We start from the raw sequence: 20,024 nt of genomic DNA on the forward strand, positions 1-20,024 counted from the left end.
GGTATTCCTTGAAGAGGTGGGGTTTCAGGTGTCTCCGGAAGGTGGTGATTGACTCCGCTGTCCTGGCGTCGTGAGGGAGTTTGTTCCACCATTGGGGTGCCAGAGCAGCGAACAGTTTTGACTGGGCTGAGCGGGAACTGTACTTCCTCAGTGGTAGGGAGGCGAGCAGGCCAGAGGTGGATGAACGCAGTGCCCTTGTTTGGGTGTAGGGCCTGATCAGAGCCTGAAGGTACTGAGGTGCCGTTCCCCTCACAGCTCCGTAGGCAAGCACCATGGTCTTGTAGCGGATGCGAGCTTCAACTGGAAGCCAGTGGAGAGAGCGGAGGAGCGGGGTGACGTGAGAGAACTTGGGAAGGTTGAACACCAGACGGGCTGCGGCGTTCTGGATGAGTTGTAGGGGTTTAATGGCACAGGCAGGGAGCCCAGCCAGCAGCGAGTTGCAGTAATCCAGACGGGAGATGACAAGTGCCTGGATTAGGACCTGCGCCGCTTCCTGTGTGAGGCAGGGTCGTACTCTGCGGATGTTGTAGAGCATGAACCTACAGGAACGGGCCACCGCCTTGATGTTGGTGGAGAACGACAGGGTGTTGTCCAGGATCACGCCAAGGTTCTTAGCGCTCTGGGAGGAGGACACAATGGAGTTGTCAACCGTGATGGCGAGATCATGGAACGGACAGTCCTTCCCCGGGAGGAAGAGCAGCTCCGTCTTGCCGAGGTTCAGCTTGAGGTGGTGATCCGTCATCCACACTGATATGTCTGCCAGACATGCAGAGATGCGATTCGCCACCTGGTCATCAGAAGGGGGAAAGGAGAAGATTAATTGTGTGTCGTCTGCATAGCAATGATAGGAGAGACCATGTGAGGTTATGACAGAGCCAAGTGACTTGGTGTATAGCGAGAATAGGAGAGGGCCTAGAACAGAGCCCTGGGGGACACCAGTGGTGAGAGCGCGTGGTGAGGAGACAGATTCTCGCCACGCCACCTGGTAGGAGCGACCTGTCAGGTAGGACGCAATCCAAGCGTGGGCCGCGCCGGAGATGCCCAACTCGGAGAGGGTGGAGAGGAGGATCTGATGGTTCACAGTATCGAAGGCAGCCGATAGGTCTAGAAGGATGAGAGCAGAGGAGAGAGAGTTAGCTTTAGCAGTGCGGAGCGCCTCCGTGATACAGAGAAGAGCAGTCTCAGTTGAGTGACTAGTCTTGAAACCTGACTGATTTGGATCAAGAAGGTCATTCTGAGAGAGATAGCAGGAGAGCTGGCCAAGGACGGCGCGTTCAAGAGTTTTGGAGAGAAAAGAAAGAAGGGATACTGGTCTGTAGTTGTTGACATCGGAGGGATCGAGTGTAGGTTTTTTCAGAAGGGGTGCAACTCTCGCTCTCTTGAAGACGGAAGGGACGTAGCCAGCGGTCAAGGATGAGTTGATGAGCGAGGTGAGGTAAGGTAGAAGGTCTCCGGAAATGGTCTGGAGGGGATAGGGTCAAGCGGGCAGGTTGTTGGGCGGCCGGCCGTCACAAGACGCGAGATTTCATCTGGAGAGAGAGGGGAGAAAGAGGTCAAAGCACAGGGTTGGGCAGTGTGAGCAGAACCAGCGGTGTCGTTTGACTTAGCGAACGAGGATCGGATGTCGTCGACCTTCTTTTCAAAATGGTTGACGAAGTCGTCTGCAGAGAGGGAGGAGGGGGGGGGGGGGGGAGGATTCAGGAGGGAGGAGAAGGTGGCAAAGAGCTTCCTAGGGTTAGAGGCAGATGCTTGGAATTTAGAGTGGTAGAAAGTGGCTTTAGCAGCAGAGACAGAAGAGGAAAATGTAGAGAGGAGGGAGTGAAAGGATGCCAGGTCCGCAGGGAGGCGAGTTTTCCTCCATTTCCGCTCGGCTGCCCGGAGCCCTGTTCTGTGAGCTCGCAATGAGTCGTCGAGCCACGGAGCGGGAGGGGAGGACCGAGCCGGCCTGGAGGATAGGGGACATAGAGAGTCAAAGGATGCAGAAAGGGAGGAGAGGAGGGTTGAGGAGGCAGAATCAGGAGATAGGTTGGAGAAGGTTTGGGCAGAGGGAAGAGATGATAGGATGGAAGAGGAGAGAGTAGCGGGGGAGAGAGAGCGGAGGTTGGGACGGCGCGATACCATCCGAGTAGGGGCAGTGTGGGAAGTGTTGGATGAGAGCGAGAGGGAGAAGGATACAAGGTAGTGGTCGGAGACTTGGAGGGGAGTTGCAATGAGGTTAGTGGAAGAACAGCATCTAGTAAAGATGAGGTCAAGCGTATTGCCTGCCTTGTGAGTAGGGGGGGAAGGTGAGAGGGTGAGGTCAAAAGAGGAGAGGAGTGGAAAGAAGGAGGCAGAGAGGAATGAGTCAAAGGTAGACATGGGGAGGTTAAAGTCACCCAGAACTGTGAGAGGTGAGCCGTCCTCAGGAAAGGAGCTTATCAAGGCATCAAGCTCATTGATGAACTCTCCAAGGGAACCTGGAGGGCGATAAATGATAAGGATGTTAAGCTTGAAAGGGCTGGTAACTGTGACAGCATGGAATTCAAAGGAGGCGATAGACAGATGGGTAAGGGGAGAAAGAGAGAATGACCACTTGGGAGAGATGAGGATCCCGGTGCCACCACCCCGCTGACCAGAAGGTCTCGGGGTGTGCGAGAACACGTGGGCAGACGAAGAGAGAGCAGTAGGAGTAGCAGTGTTATCTGTGGTGAGCCATGTTTCCGTCAGTGCCAGGAAGTCGAGGGACTGGAGGGACGCATAGGCTGAGATGAGCTCTGCCTTGTTGGCCGCAGATCGGCAGTTCCAGAGGCTACCGGAGACCTGGAACTCCACGTGGGTCGTGCGGGCTGGGACCACCAGGTTAGGGTGGGCGCGGCCACGCGGTGTGAAGCGTTTGTATGGTCTGTGCAGAGAGGAGAGAACAGGGATAGACAGACACATGGTTGACAGGCTACAGAAGAGGCTACGCTAATGCAAAGGAGATTAGAATGACAAGTGGGCTACACGTCTCGAATGTTCAGAAAGTTAAGCTTACGTTGCAAAAAAATAAGAATAAAATACAAGATCTTATTGACTAAAATGATATAGTACTGCTGGCTGGTGAAGTAGCCTGGCTAGCAGTGGCTACGTTGTTGAAAGTGAAGCTGGCTAGGTAACCTCGACAATTTCACTAAATTTCTCTAAACTACACAATTATCATGGATACAAGGACAGCAAAGACAACTAGCTAACACTACGCTAATCAAGTCGTTCCGTTGTAATGTAAGTTTCTACAGTGCTGCTATTCGGTAGAAGTTGGCTAGCTAGCAGTGTTGGCTAGGTAGGAGGACGGCAGCGCGGCAGGCGAAAAATAGCTGGCTAGCTAACCGATAATTACTCAAAGCTACACAATTATCTTAGATAAAAAGATAGCAAAGAAAACTATGTAGCTAGCTAACACTACACAAGTCAAGTCGTTCCGTTGTAATGTAATCGTTTCTACAGTGCTGCTAATCGGTGGCTAGCTGGCTAGCTAGCAGGGTTGACTACGTTACGTTACGTTAGGGCGAGAATACCTGGCTAGCGAACCTCAGCGAACCTTGATAACTACACAATTATCACCGATACAAAGACGGCTATGTAGCCAGCTAAGTAGCTAGCTAAGATCGAACAAATACAAATCAAAGATAGCAAAGACAACTGTGTAGTCAGCCAACACTACACTGATCAAGTCGTTCCGTTGTAATGCACTCGTTTCTACAATGCTGCTATTCGGTGGCAAGCTGGCTAGCTAGCAGTGTTGGCTACGTTGCGTTACGTTAGGGCGAAAATAGCTGGCTGGCGAACCTCAATAACTACACAATTATGTTTGATGCAAAGACGGCTATGTAGCTAGCTAAGATCAAACAAATCAAACCGTTGTACTGTAGTGAAAATGAAAATCAGACCGTTGTACTATAATGAAATGTAATGAAAAGTTTATACTACTATTCGGTAGACGGTGGACGTTTGCTAGCTGCTGGGCAGATAGCAGTGTGGACTACGATAGACGACGGAATACGATAATTACGCAATTATCTTTTATACACAGACGGCTAAGTAGCTAGCTAAGAAGAAATTGCTAAGGTTAGACAAATTAAACCGTTGTACTATAATGAAATGTAATGAAAATGAAATGAAAAGTTATACTACCTGCAGAGCGAATGCAAATGCGACCGCTCGCTCCAAACCGGATGTCACGTAGAACACCTGCTCTTTCCACGGCAGACTGACCAGGTGAATCCAGGTTAAAGCTATGATCCCTTATTGATGTCACTTATTACATCCACTTCAATCAGTGTAGATGAAGGGGAGGAGACGGGTTAAAGAAGGATTTTCAAGCCTTGAGATAATTGAGACATGGATTGTGTATGTGTGCTATTCAGAGGGTTAATGGGCAAGACAAAATATTTAAGTGTCTTTGAATGGGGTATGGTAGTAGGTGCCAGGAGCACCGGTTTGTGTCAAGAACTGCAACACTGCTGGGTTTTTCACGCTCAACAGTTTCCCGTGTTTATCAAGAATGGTACACCACCCAAAGGACATCCAGCCAACTTGACACAACTGTGGGAAGCATTGGAGTCAACATGGGCCAGCCTCCCTGTGGAACCATCACCAGCATCACATCATTCTTGTGGCTTCAGTGTGTAAGCGTGTCTGTCTGTCTTTCATCATGAGGGAGACCATTACAGCAATGGACCCTGCCTTCACATTATCCAGTAGGTCTCAGTTTTCAACCGTGTGTGTGTGTGTGTGTGTGTGTGTGTGTGTGTGTGTGTGTGTGTGTGTGTGTGTGTGTGTGTGTGTGTGTGTGTGTGTGTGTGTGTGTGTGTGTGTGTGTGTGTGTGTGTGTGTGTGTGTGTGTGTGTGTGTGTGTGTGTGTGTGTGTGTGTGCGCGCGTGTCGGCTACACATCATTCACCAGGGTACTGAAGGTCACAGAGTCCTAAAAGCTTGCTACTTTACCCCTCAAGGTGTTTCCTTTTGAAACACTGTTGTTGTCCTTTTGGAAACACTGTTGGTGTCCTTTTGGAACAATGTTGGTGTCCTTTTGGAACACTGTTGTTGTCCTTTTGGAAACACTGTTGTTGTCCTTTTGGAACAATGTTGGTGTCCTTTTGGAACAATGTTGTTGTCCTTTTGGAAACACTGTTGTTGTCCTTTTGGAAACACTGTTGTCCTTTTGGAAACACTGTTGTCCTTTTGGAAACACTGTTGTCCTTTTGGAAACACTGTTGTTGTCCTTTTGGAAACACTGTTGTCCTTTTGGAAACACTGTTGTTGTCCTTTTGGAAACACTGTTGTTGTCCTTTTGGAAACACTGTTGCTGTCCTTTTGGAACAATGTTGGTGTCCTTTTGGAACAATGTTGGTGTCCTTTTGGAAACACTGTTGTTGTCCTTTTGGAACAATGTTGGTGTCCTTTTGGAACAATGTTGGTGTCCTTTTGGAACAATGTTGTTGTCCTTTTGGAACAATGTTGTTGTCCTTTTGGAAACACTGTTGTTGTCCTTTTGGAACCCCTGTTATTGTCCTTTTGGAACCCCTGTTATTGTCCATCTTTTGGAACCCCTGTTACTGTCCTTCTTTTGGAACCACTGTTGTTGTCCTCCTTTTGGAACACTGTTGTTATCCTTTTGGAACACTGTTGTTATCCTTTTGGAACACTGTTGTCCTCCTCCTTTTGGAACACTGTTGTTATCCTTTTGGAACACTGTTGTCCTCCTCCTTTTGGAACACTGTTGTCCTCCTCCTTTTGGAACACTGTTGTCCTCCTCCTTTTGGAACACTGTTGTCCTCCTCCTTTTGGAACACTGTTGTCCTCCTCCTTTTGGAACACTGTTGTCCTCCTCCTTTTGGAACACTGTTGTCCTCCTCCTTTTGGAACACTGTTGTCCTCCTCCTTTTGGAACACTGTTGTCCTCCTCCTTTTGGAACACTGTTGTCGTCCTCCTTTTGGAACACTGTTGTCGTCCTCCTTTTGGAACACTGTTGTCGTCCTCCTTTTGGAACTCTGTTGTCGTCCTCCTTTTGGAACACTGTTGTCGTCCTCCTTTTGGAACACTGTTGTCGTCCTCCTTTTGGAACACTGTTGTCGTCCTCCTTTTGGAACACTGTTGTCGTCCTCCTTTTGGAAGCCCTGTTGTCGTCCTCCTTTTGGAAGCCCTGTTGTCGTCCTCCTTTTGGAAGCCCTGTTGTCGTCCTCCTTTTGGAAGCCCTGTTGTCGTCCTCCTTTTGGAAGCCCTGTTGTCGTCCTCCTTTTGGAAGCCCTGTTGTCGTCCTCCTTTTGGAACACTGTTGTCGTCCTCCTTTTGGAACACTGTTGTCGTCCTCCTTTTGGAACACTGTTGTCGTCCTCCTTTTGGAACACTGTTGTCGTCCTCCTTTTGGAACACTGTTGTTGTCCTCCTTTTGGAACACTGTTGTCGTCCTCCTTTTGGAACACTGTTGTTGTCCTCCTTTTGGAACACTGTTGTTGTCCTTATAGAACAGTTTTCCTTTTCAGGAGTAGAGGCCTGATGATTTACTGGCTCTGCTTTTTGGAGCCGGACACAGGGAGCTTGGAATCCTAACTCCTCTCGCGTCTACTGTGTCGAAGCAGCAACAGCAGTCACATACCTGCGTTCAAGTGGAACAAACAGGAATGGTCGGTTGCTCACGGAAGGTCATCCGCCTAGGGCACAGCGAGGGAGAATGTGTGTGGGGGGGTGAGCGCCATGTGGAAGGGCACTTCTGCATCGTCTTTGTGAAAGCAGCGCTGTGATTGGCATTCTGTGTGTTTTCTCTCCTCCTGTTCCCTTGCCACTGCGGCGGCATGACGTGGGCCAACGTGTCAGAGGTCACTTGGCCTGAATCGGCATGAACGACTCCCAAACCCCCACAGAGACGCCACCACGGTGACAGTTGCCACGGTAATGAACAGTGACACGCTAATCTGTGTCACTCGGATTGGTCCTGCAGGTTTGATTAAAAGCCCAGACATGTCATTACCCTCTGCTGAAGCACCACTGCATTGTGGGTATTGACTCCATTAATATCTATGGGAGGGATGGAGAAAAAGACCCGTGGAAGTTTGAAGCGTGGCCATGTTTGGGTCTTAACTTCTCTAGGGTAGGGGGCAGCATTTGGCATTTTGGATGAAAAGCATGCCCAAATTAAACTGCCTGCTTCTCGGGCCCAGAAGATGATATGCATATAACTGGTAGATTTGGATAGAAAACACTCTTAACGTTTCCAAAACTGTTAAAATAGTGTCTGTGTATAACAGCACTGATTTGGCAGGCGAAAACCTGCGAAAAATCCAATCAGGAAGTAGTTGTTTTTTTGGTTTTGTAGTTTTCTATTCAATGCCATTACAGTATCCATTGACTTAGGACTCAAATTGCAGTTTCTATGCCTTCCACTAGATGTCAACATGAGTGGAATGAGTGGACCCTAGGGTGTCACAGAGCTTTTTCATGCGCGCGACCAAGAGAGTGCCTTTCTTGTTTACCTTTTATATTGACTACGTTATTGTCCGGTTGAAATATTATCAATTATTTAGGCTAAAAACAACCTGAGGATTGAATAAAAATATCGTTTGACATGTTTCTATGAACTTTACATATACAATTTGGATTTTTTGTCTGCCTGTTTTGACTGCGTTTGAGCCTGTGGATTACTGAAGAAAACACGCTAACAAAACGGAGGTTTTTGGATATAAAGAGACTTTATCGAACAAAAGGAACATTTATTGAGTAAATAAATGTCTGCTGAGTGCAACCATATGAAGATCATCAAAGGTAAGGGATTCATTTTATCTCTATTTCTGACTTGTGTAACTGTTCTACTTGGCTGGTTACTGTTTAATGATTTGTCTAGTGGTCTATGTTCTCAAATAATCGTAAGGTATGCTTTCGCCGTAAAGCATTTTAAAAATCTGACACCGTGGTTGGATTCACAAGATGTTAATCTTTAAACCTATGTAAAATATGTTTTGTTTTCTGAATTTTTATAATGAGTATTTCTTTCTGTATTTGAATTTGGCGGCCAGCAGTTTCACTGGCTGTTGAAGAGGCGGGACGCTAATGTCTCACGTACCCAAGAGAGGTTAATTAACTCCTGGTCGTTCGTGTCCACAAAGTTATTATTTTTTAAATTCCCCTTCCCTTTATTTGGCACCACGAAGAAGCAATTGAATGTAATTGGGTGGTTTGACCCATTCTTTTGTATCCAGGTGGGCAGGGCACCCGCCAAGGCTCGCTCGGCTGGCGCTCTGTGTCACTTGTTGTATAATAAATATGTTTTCACAATGATTCAAGGTAGCAGGCAGTAAGCCGACACACTAGCACGACTCATTGCTGTAGTGAAATGGGCCTGTAAATGTCTTACGCTGCACACGTCAGATGTAATTGGTTAGTGCTAGCATGTCGTAAAAGGCCTATAAAACGTGGGGTGTAATTAGCCTACCATGCTAACATGCTGACCACACCGCGCATCGCGTTACATACGCGAGCATTGCAAAATAAATGTACACATACATGTTATTCAGTAATTTCCTCCAAACTGATCGCTCGCGTCAATGAGTGTCCGCGTAGCCAGGCGCTAAAATAGAACTTGGTTTTAACGCTTGACGTGCTGCAAGTCTCATCTCTCCCATCTCCTCATTGGTTTTTAGGAGCATATACCCACGTGGGTGATTGAAAGATGGTGGTGGTAATGCACTGTAAAGTTGGTTGCCAACCGCCATATGAAGTCCAAAGAAGAAGAAGAAGCCTAAAGGAGGAGAGATTACTAGAAACTAACTAGGTTTCCTCTTTTATCTGTGGTTTAAATGTCGGAGTAGAGAACACGTGTGACGCAAAATTTTACAAAGACCCAGGAAAGAAAAGACCTTATGCATGTAATGTAAAATAACAACCCAATGTTCATATCCCACGACAAATTAGCTAGCAACAGCAAGCAAGCTAGCTAGCTAAATGGCTGTGAATGTTTTATGTGTTTCGACCTGTCCCCAAATTAATATAGTTGGTTCACAGTTTGTTTTGATATTTTAACCTGCGTGTCCTGATCGCGTCTGGTGTGGATGGACAAAATCAACATGCGCACGATGGCACACGCAGGACTCACGCCCGTGCCTGGTCTAGTCAGCATGTAACACTGCTTGGAGGGAGAGAAGGGGAGAGGGATGGAGAGAGAGACCTTGTGAAGGTATTTAGCTGATGATACCACACAGTAAATAATTAGCCAGCTGCTAAAAGCTGGTGATAAGCGGTACCAGAGCGAGAAGTCTAGGACCAAAAGGCTCCTGAACAGCTTCAAGCCATAGGGCTGCCTAGTCTGGGACCAGAAGGCTCCTGAACAGCTTCAAGCCATAAGGCTGCCTAGTCTGGGACCAGAAGGCTCCTGAACAGCTTCAAGCCATAAGGCTGCCTAGTCTGGGACCAGAAGGCTCCTGAACAGCTTCAAGCCATAAGGCTGCCTAGTCTGGGACCAGAAGGCTCCTGAACAGCTTCAAGCCATAAGGCTGCCTAGTCTGGGACCAGAAGGCTCCTGAACAGCTTCAAGCCATACGGCTGCCTAGTCTGGGACCAGAAGGCTCCTGAACAGCTTCAAGCCATAAGGCTGCCTAGTCTGGGACCAGAAGGCTCCTGAACAGCTTCAAGCCATAAGGCTGCCTAGTCTGGGACCAGAAGGCTCCTGAACAGCTTCAAGCAATAAGGCTGCCTAGTCTGGGACCAGAAGGCTCCTGAACAGCTTCAAGCCATAAGGCTGCCTAGTCTGGGACCAGAAGGCTCCGGAACAGCTTCAAGCCATAAGGCTGCCTAGTCTGGGACCAGAAGGCTCCTGAACAGCTTGAGGCTGCTTATTTCATTCTCTTATTTCACTCTGTTGCACAGGTTCGATGTACACTCACTGGACTCTAACCACACACTCACACATACTACACTGACTCTCCAACACACACAAACACACAACGCGCACACCCGTACATATTGATGCCACATACACACACACACACACACACACACACACACACACACACACACACACACACACACACACACACACACACACATATATTCACACTCTTCACATGCTGCTGCTACTCGCTGTTTATTTTCTGTACATAATAACTTTTTCCGAACATAGTAATATCTACCTTGTACCCCAGCACCGACTCGGTACCCTGTGTATTTCGGCAAGTTATCGTTACTCATTCTATTTATTCCTCGTTATTACTTTTTCAAAATACATCTCTCTGGATTGTTGGAAGGGCCTTTAAGCGTTTCACTGTTAGTATACACCTGTTGTTTGCAAAGCATGTGACAAATATAATTTGATTTGATATCGCTACACTATATAAAAACCACACTTTTAAAATATTTTTTACCTGCAAGTAAACACAACAGCCTGCGGTGGACATGAAAGGAGTAGAACAAGCTGTGTTGTGGTGTTACACAAGGAAAGGAGACTTTAGTTGTTGTGAAGTTGTGTTCCACTTGTTCTCCCCGACAGTGGGGTTCAGTGACCCCCATCAGCAGGAGCCCCAGAACATCAGCATGTAGAGAGATGAATAGACAGCTCTTGTCATCCTGTCCCTCACACGCGCGTGTGTGGCTGTTTTCATGCGTGCGTGTGTGGCTGTTTTCATGCGTGCGTGTGTGGCTGTTTTCACGCGCGCGTGTGTGGCTGTTTTCATGCGTGCGTGTGTGGCTGTTTTCATGCGTGCGTGTGTGGCTGTTTTCACGCGCGCGTGTGTGGCTGTTTTCACGCGCGCGTGTGTGGCTGTTTTCACACGTGCGTGTGTGGCTGTTTTCACACGTGCGTGTGTGGCTGTTTTCATGCGCGCGTGTGTGTGCGTCCATAGTGTCGACCATAGTGTTTGATTTGTGTCCCCGAGCGGAGCACTCTTCCCTTAATGAGCCTCCTGCCCTCCCGACAGAGGGCCAACCTTGGAGAGGAGCTGACCTGGTTTCCACACCAGAAACACTCTAGAGGATGGTGAAGAGTGGGAGAGATGGAAGGAGGGAGAGGTTGTCCCACAGGGGATTGCTGTTGCTGTTAGATAACACACCCATGTTTCTCTGGTCTAAGGGTTGTTTGTTCTGGACCGTATTTCCCTTTGGCATCAAAACAGGCCCTGGATCAAGTCATGGGAGTCATTTAGGAGAGTAAATTGTTCTGTTGGACTTGGCAGTGATTCAAGTAGGAGTTTGGTGTCTGGTTTGTTTTGAGTATGTTAGATGTTTGATCATGTGACGTATAATAAGGAACTGGCATGCTTAGCTGGAGGTTTAGACATGAGAAAGGTCCTTTTTGCTGTGGTCTTCAGTCAAGACAGTGGACTGAATATTATTTCATTTGTCCTACAAGTAGATCCCCAATTTAACGAGGAAGACCTCACATTAATGATATCATTATATGACACATAAGAACAGGGAGTGTTCTGTCATGCTTCACCCTAATCATGTGACCTTCCCCCCATCAGATCTGGGCCAACTATGAGGAGAAGAAGGTGGAGGAGGTGGTGCACGTGACGGAGGAGAAAGAGCGCACAGCCAACTACAGAGCTGTGTATGTCACCGAGATCACGGACACCATGCACTTCTACACCCAGGACGTGGAGACAGGTGGGTGTGGGGGGGGTGTTGTCTGATATTTTGACTGGGTTGTTTTTGTTTGTGTTTTCGTGTGTGTGTGTGTGTGTGTGTGCGAGAGACGAGGCTGACTTCATGGATGACGGGCAGTTCTGCATCAAAGCCCAGACTGTCTCTCTCTGCTCTCACATGTATCTCCTTTCTGCGTCCTCCACTTTCCTGCAGAGAAACACACCAACGGTCCGCTTGTTTTTGCTACTGAAAGACTGGAATAAATCACCAGGTTATTCTGTCATTCCCCAGTGGAGGGAGGGAACGTTTGAGACAGAATAAATAACAATCCCAGGTGTCTTGGCGTGGCTGCTCCCATCATCACCCTCCTCCCCTCGCTCTCCGTGTGCGATGCATTATGGGTCGGTGTGAGGAGAGGTCCATAGTTTAGCCCTCTGAGCTTAACCTGTCTAGGACTGGCGGCACCCCCCCACCCCCACTATGCCAGCAGCATACCACCCTGCATACCACTGCCGGCTTGCTTCTGAAGCTAAGCAGGGTTGGTCCTGGTCAGTCCCTGGATGGGAGACCAGATGCTGCTGGAAGTGGTGTTGGAGGGCCAGTAGGAGGCACTCTTTCCTCTGGTCTAAAAAATATCTGAATGCCCCAGGGCAGTGATTGGGGACACTGCCCTGTGTAGGGTGCCGTCTTTCGGATGGGACGTTAAACGGGTGTCCTGACTCTCTGAGGTCATTAAAGATCCCATGGCACTTATCGTAAGAGTAGGGGTGTTAACCCCGGTGTCCTGGCTAAATTCCCAATCTGGCCCTCAAACCATCATGGCCACCTAATCATCCCCAGCTTACAATTGGCTCATTCATCCCCCTCCTCTCCCCTGTAACTATTCCCCAGGTCGTTGCTGCAAATGAGAACGTGTTCTCAGTCAACTTACCTGGTAAAATAACGGTAAAATAAAAAAATTTTAAAAAAGGCAGAGCCGCGAAATTCAAAATTTTTTTTTTTTTTTAAATATTTCACTTTCGCACATTAAAGTCCAATACAGCTAATGAAAGACACAGATCTTGTGAATCCAGCCAACATGTCCGATTTTTTTAATGTTTTACAGGGAAGACACAATATGTAAAGATGTAAATCTATTAGCTAAACACATTAGCATAATACACCATCTTTTCTTTGTCCACCAACACCAGTAGCTATCACCAATTCGGCTAAACTAAGATATTGATAGCCACTAACCAAGAAAAAAGCTCATCAGATGACAGTCTGATAACATATTTATGGTATAGGATAGGTTTTGTTAGAAAAATGTGCATATTTCAGGTAGATGTCATAGTTTACAATTGCACCCACCGTCACAAATGGCCTAGAATAAATACAATGAGCAACGTGTTTACCTAACTACTAATCATCAAACATTTCGTAAAAATACACAGCATACACTAATCGAAAGACACAGATCCTGTGAATACAGACAATATTTCAGATTTTCTAAGTGTCTTACAGCGAAAACACAATAAATCGTTATATTAGCATAGCACATGTGCAAACATTACACCAGCATTGATTCTAGCCAAAGAGAGCGATAACGTAAACATCGCCAAAATATATTAATTTTTTCACTAACCTTCTCAGAATTCTTCAGATGACACTCCTGTAACATCACATTACAACATACATATACAGTTTGTTCGAAAATGTGCATATTTAGCCACCAAAATCATGGTTAGACAATGAGAAAAGTAGCCCAGCTGGTCAGAAAATGTCCTGCGCCACATTAGACAGTGATCTAGTCGTATACATAAATACTCATAAACGTGACTAAAAAATATAGGGTGGACAGCGATTGATAGACAATTTAATTCTTAATACAATCGCGGATTTACATTTTTTTTAATTATCCTTACTTTTCAATACAGTTTGCGCCAAGCGAAGCTACGTCTAGCAAGATGGCGTCATAAGCGATTAACAATTTTCGACAGAAACACGATTTATCATAATAAATTGTTCCTACTTTGAGCTGTTCTTCCATCAGTATCTTGGGCAAAGAATCCTTTCTTGGGTCTAATCGTCTTTTGGTCGAAAGCTGTCCTCTTGCCATGTAGAAATGTCCATTGCGTTCGGCATGAACTGGAACCGTGCCCAGAGATTCACAGTGTCTCAGAAATAAATGTCCCAAAATCGCACTAAACGGGTATAAATTGCTATAAAACGGTTTAAATTAACTACCTTATGATGTTTTTAACTCCTATAACGAGTAGAAACATGACCGGAGAAATATTACTCCCTACACTAATGCTTGGAACAAGTGCGGGTCGGTGGCCACCGCGCGCCTGACGCACCTAGAAAAGAGTTCCTACCTACAGGTTTTTTTCATTTATAGTGGCTGTGATTGGGCAATCGACACCATTCAAATCGTCATCACGTAAAGGCATCTAGGGGAAGACGTAAGCAGTGTCTGTATGCTCATAGCAATAACAGTGGCCTTAAAACTGACTCCAGATCAGGGGCCAAAATGTGTGAAATCTGACTCCATGTCAGGGAAATTGCTGTAGAATGAGTTCTGTTCCACTCAGACAAAATTCCAACGCCTATAGAAACTATAGACTGTTTTCTATCCAATAATAGTAATAATATGCATATTGTACGATCAAGAATTTAGTAGGAAGCCGTTTAAAAAATTACACGATTTACATAAATAGTGACAACAGCACCCCCTAGCCTCAACAGGTTAAAGAGGTGATCAAGTGTACAGCTTCTCCTGTTGCTGTTGTACTTAGTGGTCATCATTGTTCTCTGTGGGCTGCCAAGGTTGTGTGTGTGTGTTTGTCTGCATGTTTGTGTTTCTGTCTGTCTGTTTGCATTCTGTGTGTGTGTAGTGAGCGACAGTGTGTTTATGTAGGCCTGTTAGCCCGAGCCCAGTGAAGCAGCACTATGGCCAGCCACTCATGTAATTACTACTAACCCATCCAACCCCCTGCCATCGACAGAGGGAACCAACCCTCACATTTTATATCATTATCATTCTTCTAGCTGACCCAGACTCAACCCCCTCCACCCATCCACAGCCAAGAGGCATTAGACATCTACAATGTTAAGGGACGTCTTTCTGTTAGGCTCTCCTTTAAACAAAAATAACATTCTTATCGTTAATATTAATATTCTTACCAATGTTTTCTACACACTCTGAGTAATGTGTTCAGACACAACATAGCTGGAACGGTTTTGTGTGGCGTCTCATGCATAGCCCTGTGTCTAACAACACTCTGGTTAGTGTGTACACTACACACTACAGCCGTAGAGGAGTCTGCCAAATACTGGTCCCAGCGCCTATCCCCTTTTGGCTCCTTGAATAGGACGGGAGGCTGTGATTCAATGTGACTGTGTGCATGGTCTCATGCCTCGTGGGAACGAGGAGTTGGTTGGACAGAGCAGGGGTTAATGAGCGTGTTGCATCATCAAACATACACAGACCCTTTGCTTTTATTGGTTCAATCACTCTCTTTCTCTCTTGGTCATTCACTCAATCACACATTCACTAGTGTGTGTTCCATAACGAGGTGGGGGTGGGTGGGGGTCTCACTCCCCCTCCCGTTCATGGGGCGGCAGGTAGCCTCATGGTTAGAGCTTTGGGCCAGTAACCGAAAGGTTGCTGGATCGAATCCCCGAGCTGACAAGGTAAAGATCTGTTGTTCTACCCCTGAACAAGGCAGTTACCCACTGTTCCCCTGAACAAGGCAGTTAACCCACTGTTCCCCTGAACAAGGCAGTTAACCCACTGTTCCCCTGAACAAAGCAGTTAACCCACTGTTCCCCTGAACAAGGCAGTTACCCCACTGTTCCCCTGAACAAGGCAGTTACCCACTGTTCCCCTGAACAAGGCAGTTACCCACTGTTCCCCTGAACAAGGCAGTTACCCACTGTTCCCCTGAACAAGGCAGTTAACCCCCCACTGTTCCCCTGAACAAAGCAGTTAACCCACTGTTCCCCTGAACAAGGCAGTTAACCCACTGTTCCCCTGAACAAGGCAGTTAACCCACTGTTCCCCTGAACAAGGCAGTTAACCCTCTGTTCCCCTGAACAAGGCAGTTACCCCACTGTTCCCCTGAACAAGGCAGTTACCCCACTGTTCCCCTGAACAAGGCAGTTACCCACTGTTCCCCTGAACAAGGCAGTTAACCCACTGTTCCCCTGAACAAGGCAGTTAACCCACTGTTCCCCTGAGCAAGGCAGTTACCCACTGTTCCCCTGAACAAGGCAGTTACCCACTGTTCCCCTGAACAAGGCAGTTAACCCACTGTTCCCCTGAACAAGGCAGTTAACCCACTGTTCCCCTGAACAAGGCAGTTAACCCACTGTTCCCCTGAACAAGGCAGTTAACCCACTGTTCCCCTGAACAAGGCAGTTAACCCACTGTTCCCCTGAACAAGGCAGTTCACCCACTGTTCCCCTGAACAAGGCAGTTCACCCACTGTTCCCCTGAACAAGGCAGTTACCCCACTGTTCCCCTGAACAAGGCAGTTACCCCACTGTTCCCCTGAACAAGGCAGTTAACCCACTGTTCCCCTGAACAAGGCAGTTAACCCACTGTTCCCCTGAACAAGGCAGTTAACCCACTGTTCCCCTGAACAATGCAGTTAACCCACTGTTCCCCTGAACAAGGCAGTTAACCCACGGTTCCCCTGAACAAGGCAGTTAACCCACGGTTCCCCTGAACAAGGCAGTTAACCCACTGTTCCCCTGAACAAGGCAGTTAACCCACTGTTCCCCTGAACAAGGCAGTTAACCCTCTGTTCCCCTGAACAAGGCAGTTACCCCACTGTTCCCCTGAACAAGGCAGTTAACCCACTGTTCCCCTGAACAAGGCAGTTAACCCTCTGTTCCCCTGAACAAGGCAGTTACCCCACTGTTCCCCTGAACAAGGCAGTTACCCCACTGTTCCCCTGAACAAGGCAGTTACCCACTGTTCCCCTGAACAAGGCAGTTAACCCACTGTTCCCCTGAACAAGGCAGTTAACCCACTGTTCCCCTGAACAAGGCAGTTAACCCTCTGTTCCCCTGAACAAGGCAGTTAACCCACTAGTTCCCCTGAACAAGGACAGTTAACCCTCTGTTCCCCTGAACAAGGCAGTTAACCCACTGTTCCCCTGAACAAGGCAGTTAACCCACTGTTCCCCTGAACAAGGCAGTTAACCCACTGTTCCCCTGAGCAAGGCAGTTCACCCACTGTTCCCCTGAACAAGGCAGTTCACCCACTGTTCCCCTGAACAAGGCAGTTAACCCACTGTTCCCCTGAACAAGGCAGTTAACCCACTGTTCCCCTGAACAAGGCAGTTAACCCACTGTTCCCCTGAACAAGGCAGTTAACCCACTGTTCCCCTGAACAAGGCAGTTAACCCACTGTTCCCCTGAACAAGGCAGTTAACCCACTGTTCCCCTGAACAAGGCAGTTAACCCACTGTTCCCCTGAACAAGGCAGTTAACCCACTGTTCCCCTGAACAAGGCAGTTAACCCACGGTTCCCCTGAACAAGGCAGTTAACCCACTGTTCCCCTGAACAAGGCAGTTAACCCACTGTTCCCCTGAACAAGGCAGTTAACCCACTGTTCCCCGGGCACAGAAGACATGGATGTCTATTAAGGCACCGCTCTGATTCAGAGGGGTTGGGTTAAATGCTGAAGACACATTTCAGTTGAAGGCTTTCTGACTAGGTATCCCCATTCCTCTTTCCAGTGCCACTTGACTTTGGCAGAGGCCATGAAATTGACTTTCGTCATTACTTAATTCGTCTTAATGCGATAATTAATTAATTTGCATTAATTTAGAGCCAATCTGAGCCCTGCGTCGCCGTGAGCGTGACAATCCTATCACGTTGGAGCGTGGCAGCCTTTGGCACCCGACATAACCCCTCACTAATACTACGTACGTACACACCACCCATCCAGGAGATCTTCAGGTGTTGGAGCGTGCTCAGAACAGATCTTCTCCATGTAGCTGCATATATCCCCCACGTCCCCGGAGGAAGTTGGGTCGAGCGCTGGTGATGTGCCATGTCACCTATGTGATCACCGTGACGACTAGTGTGATTGACAGGAAACCCACTGGCACAGACAGGGTTGATTAGCCTGATAACAGTCGGAAGCCTGGAAAGCACATGTGAAGAACCAGAACAGGATAGAGACACACACGTTAGGTTAAGGAAACGTAGCTAAAGCAGCAGCTCGGCTGGTAGTACTGCACTCTTTGCGTTCAAGCACAGTTTTAGTCATCTTTCATTAAAAAAAATCATGATTTCAGATGAACCAGCAATGTGGGGCCTTTTTTTAGTTTTTAATTGGCCGATGTTTCCCACCGAGCGAGTTATGTGCTCGTTAGGAAAAACAGGATTGTTATTTTCAGCAGGCAAGAAAATATGACCAGAATCACCCCCTGTGACCCCCTCTCTCTCTCTCTCTCTCTCTCTCTCCCCCCTCCTACCCTCTCTCCTTCTCTTATCCTCTTTTCTTCTCTCTCTCCTTCCTACCCCCTCTCTCCTTCTCTTATCCTCTTTTCTTCTCTCTCCCTCCTACCCCCTCTCTCCTTCTCTTATCCTCTTTTCTTCTCTCTCTCCCTCCTACCCCCTCTCTCCTTCTCTTATCCTCTTTTCTTCTCTCTCCCTCCTACCCCCTCTCTCCTTCTCTTATCCTCTTTTCTTATCTCTCTCCCTCCTACCCTCTCTCCTTCTCTTATCCTCTTTTCTTCTCTCCCTTCTACCCTGTCTCCCTCCTACCCCTCTCTCCTTCTCTTATCCTCTCTTCTCCCCCCCCCCCCCCCTCCCTCCCACATTAAGGCCCACAGCCCCTTGAAGAGCACTTCAAAGCCCAGGCCCAGTAAATTCTTACAAGCCAAGTGCTTTGCAATTTCACGACATGTTTTTTCAGAGACGGCAGAATTTATAATGTATTGGGGGAGGGGAGGGGGGTGATTTTAGAAATAATATGAAGATTGGTTTTTGATAATGACATAGCTTTCTGTGTTGTGGTTAAGTTGGTCCTAAGGCGCCCGGCACCGACAAATTGCCGTTAAGCAGTAGCCCCTGTGGCTCCAGGGGCTGTTTCTGAAATAGAGGGCTTTTGTCAGGTTTCCCCCTAACCAGTGTTTATTCCCACCTTTCACAGAGAGCAGGGATCTCCCTAAATGTACATCCCCCAATGCCACACCATACACTATTATGGAAATAGATTCTGACACATATAGGATGCTGTGAATTCATCACCTGCAAATAGATGTTCTCGCTCCCTATATTCTTTCCGTACTGTAGCAGAATTCTGTACGAGGCAAACAGGTCGACCACAACAGACAGCAATCTACCTGAGAGAGAGTTTTGACCTTGTTTCTCTCTGCCTTACCTGCTCCTCTCTCTCTCCCTCCCCGTCCCTCCCTCACTCCGCTCTCTCACGCTTAAGTGTTTTAAGATCAGAGGTGAGAGGTCAGGCAAGTTTTTTTTTTTTTGGCAGCTGCCGTCATCACTCCATTTACTGTCTGGATAAAAATACGCAGCTGGGGCGAAGGCTCCTTGACCGACCTTGAGGCGCTGGGCGAGCCGTGTGGGACATAGGAGATACATCCAAAGGGAATCAATCCAGCCGTTTCGCCCTCCTCTCTTTTGGAAGGGGTTGAAGACTGTTATAAAGTGTAAATAAAACTGCTAGTTCTCATTAGTTCCCATTGTGCTCTGTTCTGTTCGTACTCTGCCTGTGGTCACTGTGTCTCACATACCAAGAGAATATAGTAGGCTGTATTTTCATCTTCTCTTAAGCTCCCTGATGTCTCTTAATGGTTCCTAAACAGTGAAGCAAAGTGCACAGTAATATCTTTACTGTTTCCATTATTCTCAGGGGGGGTCGGTTGTGACAGTTTTGTGAGAATGTTTTTTATCAGTCAGATGTAATTACCGAAAGAGTGAGTGTGTGTGTGTAAACGTGTGGTAGAAGTTGTTGGGAAAGGAATTTTCCTGTCTGGGGAAATGCTACGGATATCATACAATTTCTCATCTCTCTCCCTCTCCCCATCCCTCTCTCCTGAGACAATTTGTAATTACTCTGAGGGGAACCTGCATAAGATATCTGACCTTGGACACACTGAAAGACAGAGGCCGCTCTATGCAGCTGAGGAAAGTGACAGGCTACGAAAACACTGTTGGTTTCCCTCTGGTTTGCAGCCTAGGGATTAACAAAGGATATTTAGATTTTCTGTCTCTAGCTTGGCCCTCTTTACCTGTCCATGACTAGAGCATTGAGAATGATTTTTAGTCTAGAGCTACACTATCAGACCGTCCAGGACTGGGATTCAGGCCCACCAAGCCTCAGCCTGGACCAGACCAGAGTTAGGAGCAAAGAGCCTGCAGCGCTGCAGGCTGGTCCAGACCAGACCAGACCAGAGTTAGGAGCTGGCAGCGCTGC

At 47.5% G+C, this 20,024-nt stretch overlaps 1 protein-coding gene across 1 annotated transcript in view; it reads left to right on the forward strand.

Annotated features, from left to right (window-relative positions):
• LOC129864977 (staphylococcal nuclease domain-containing protein 1-like) overlaps positions 1–20,024 on the forward strand; it is a 134,135-nt gene that overhangs the window by 40,357 nt on the left and 73,754 nt on the right. The window contains exon 2 of the mRNA XM_055937340.1: positions 11,466–11,607. Within this exon, the coding sequence (XP_055793315.1) occupies positions 11,466–11,607 (142 nt within the window). The remainder of the gene's footprint in view (positions 1–11,465; positions 11,608–20,024) is intronic.

This window comes from Salvelinus fontinalis, chromosome 11 (genome assembly GCF_029448725.1).
Source record: "Salvelinus fontinalis isolate EN_2023a chromosome 11, ASM2944872v1, whole genome shotgun sequence".
NCBI lineage: Eukaryota > Metazoa > Chordata > Actinopteri > Salmoniformes > Salmonidae > Salvelinus > Salvelinus fontinalis.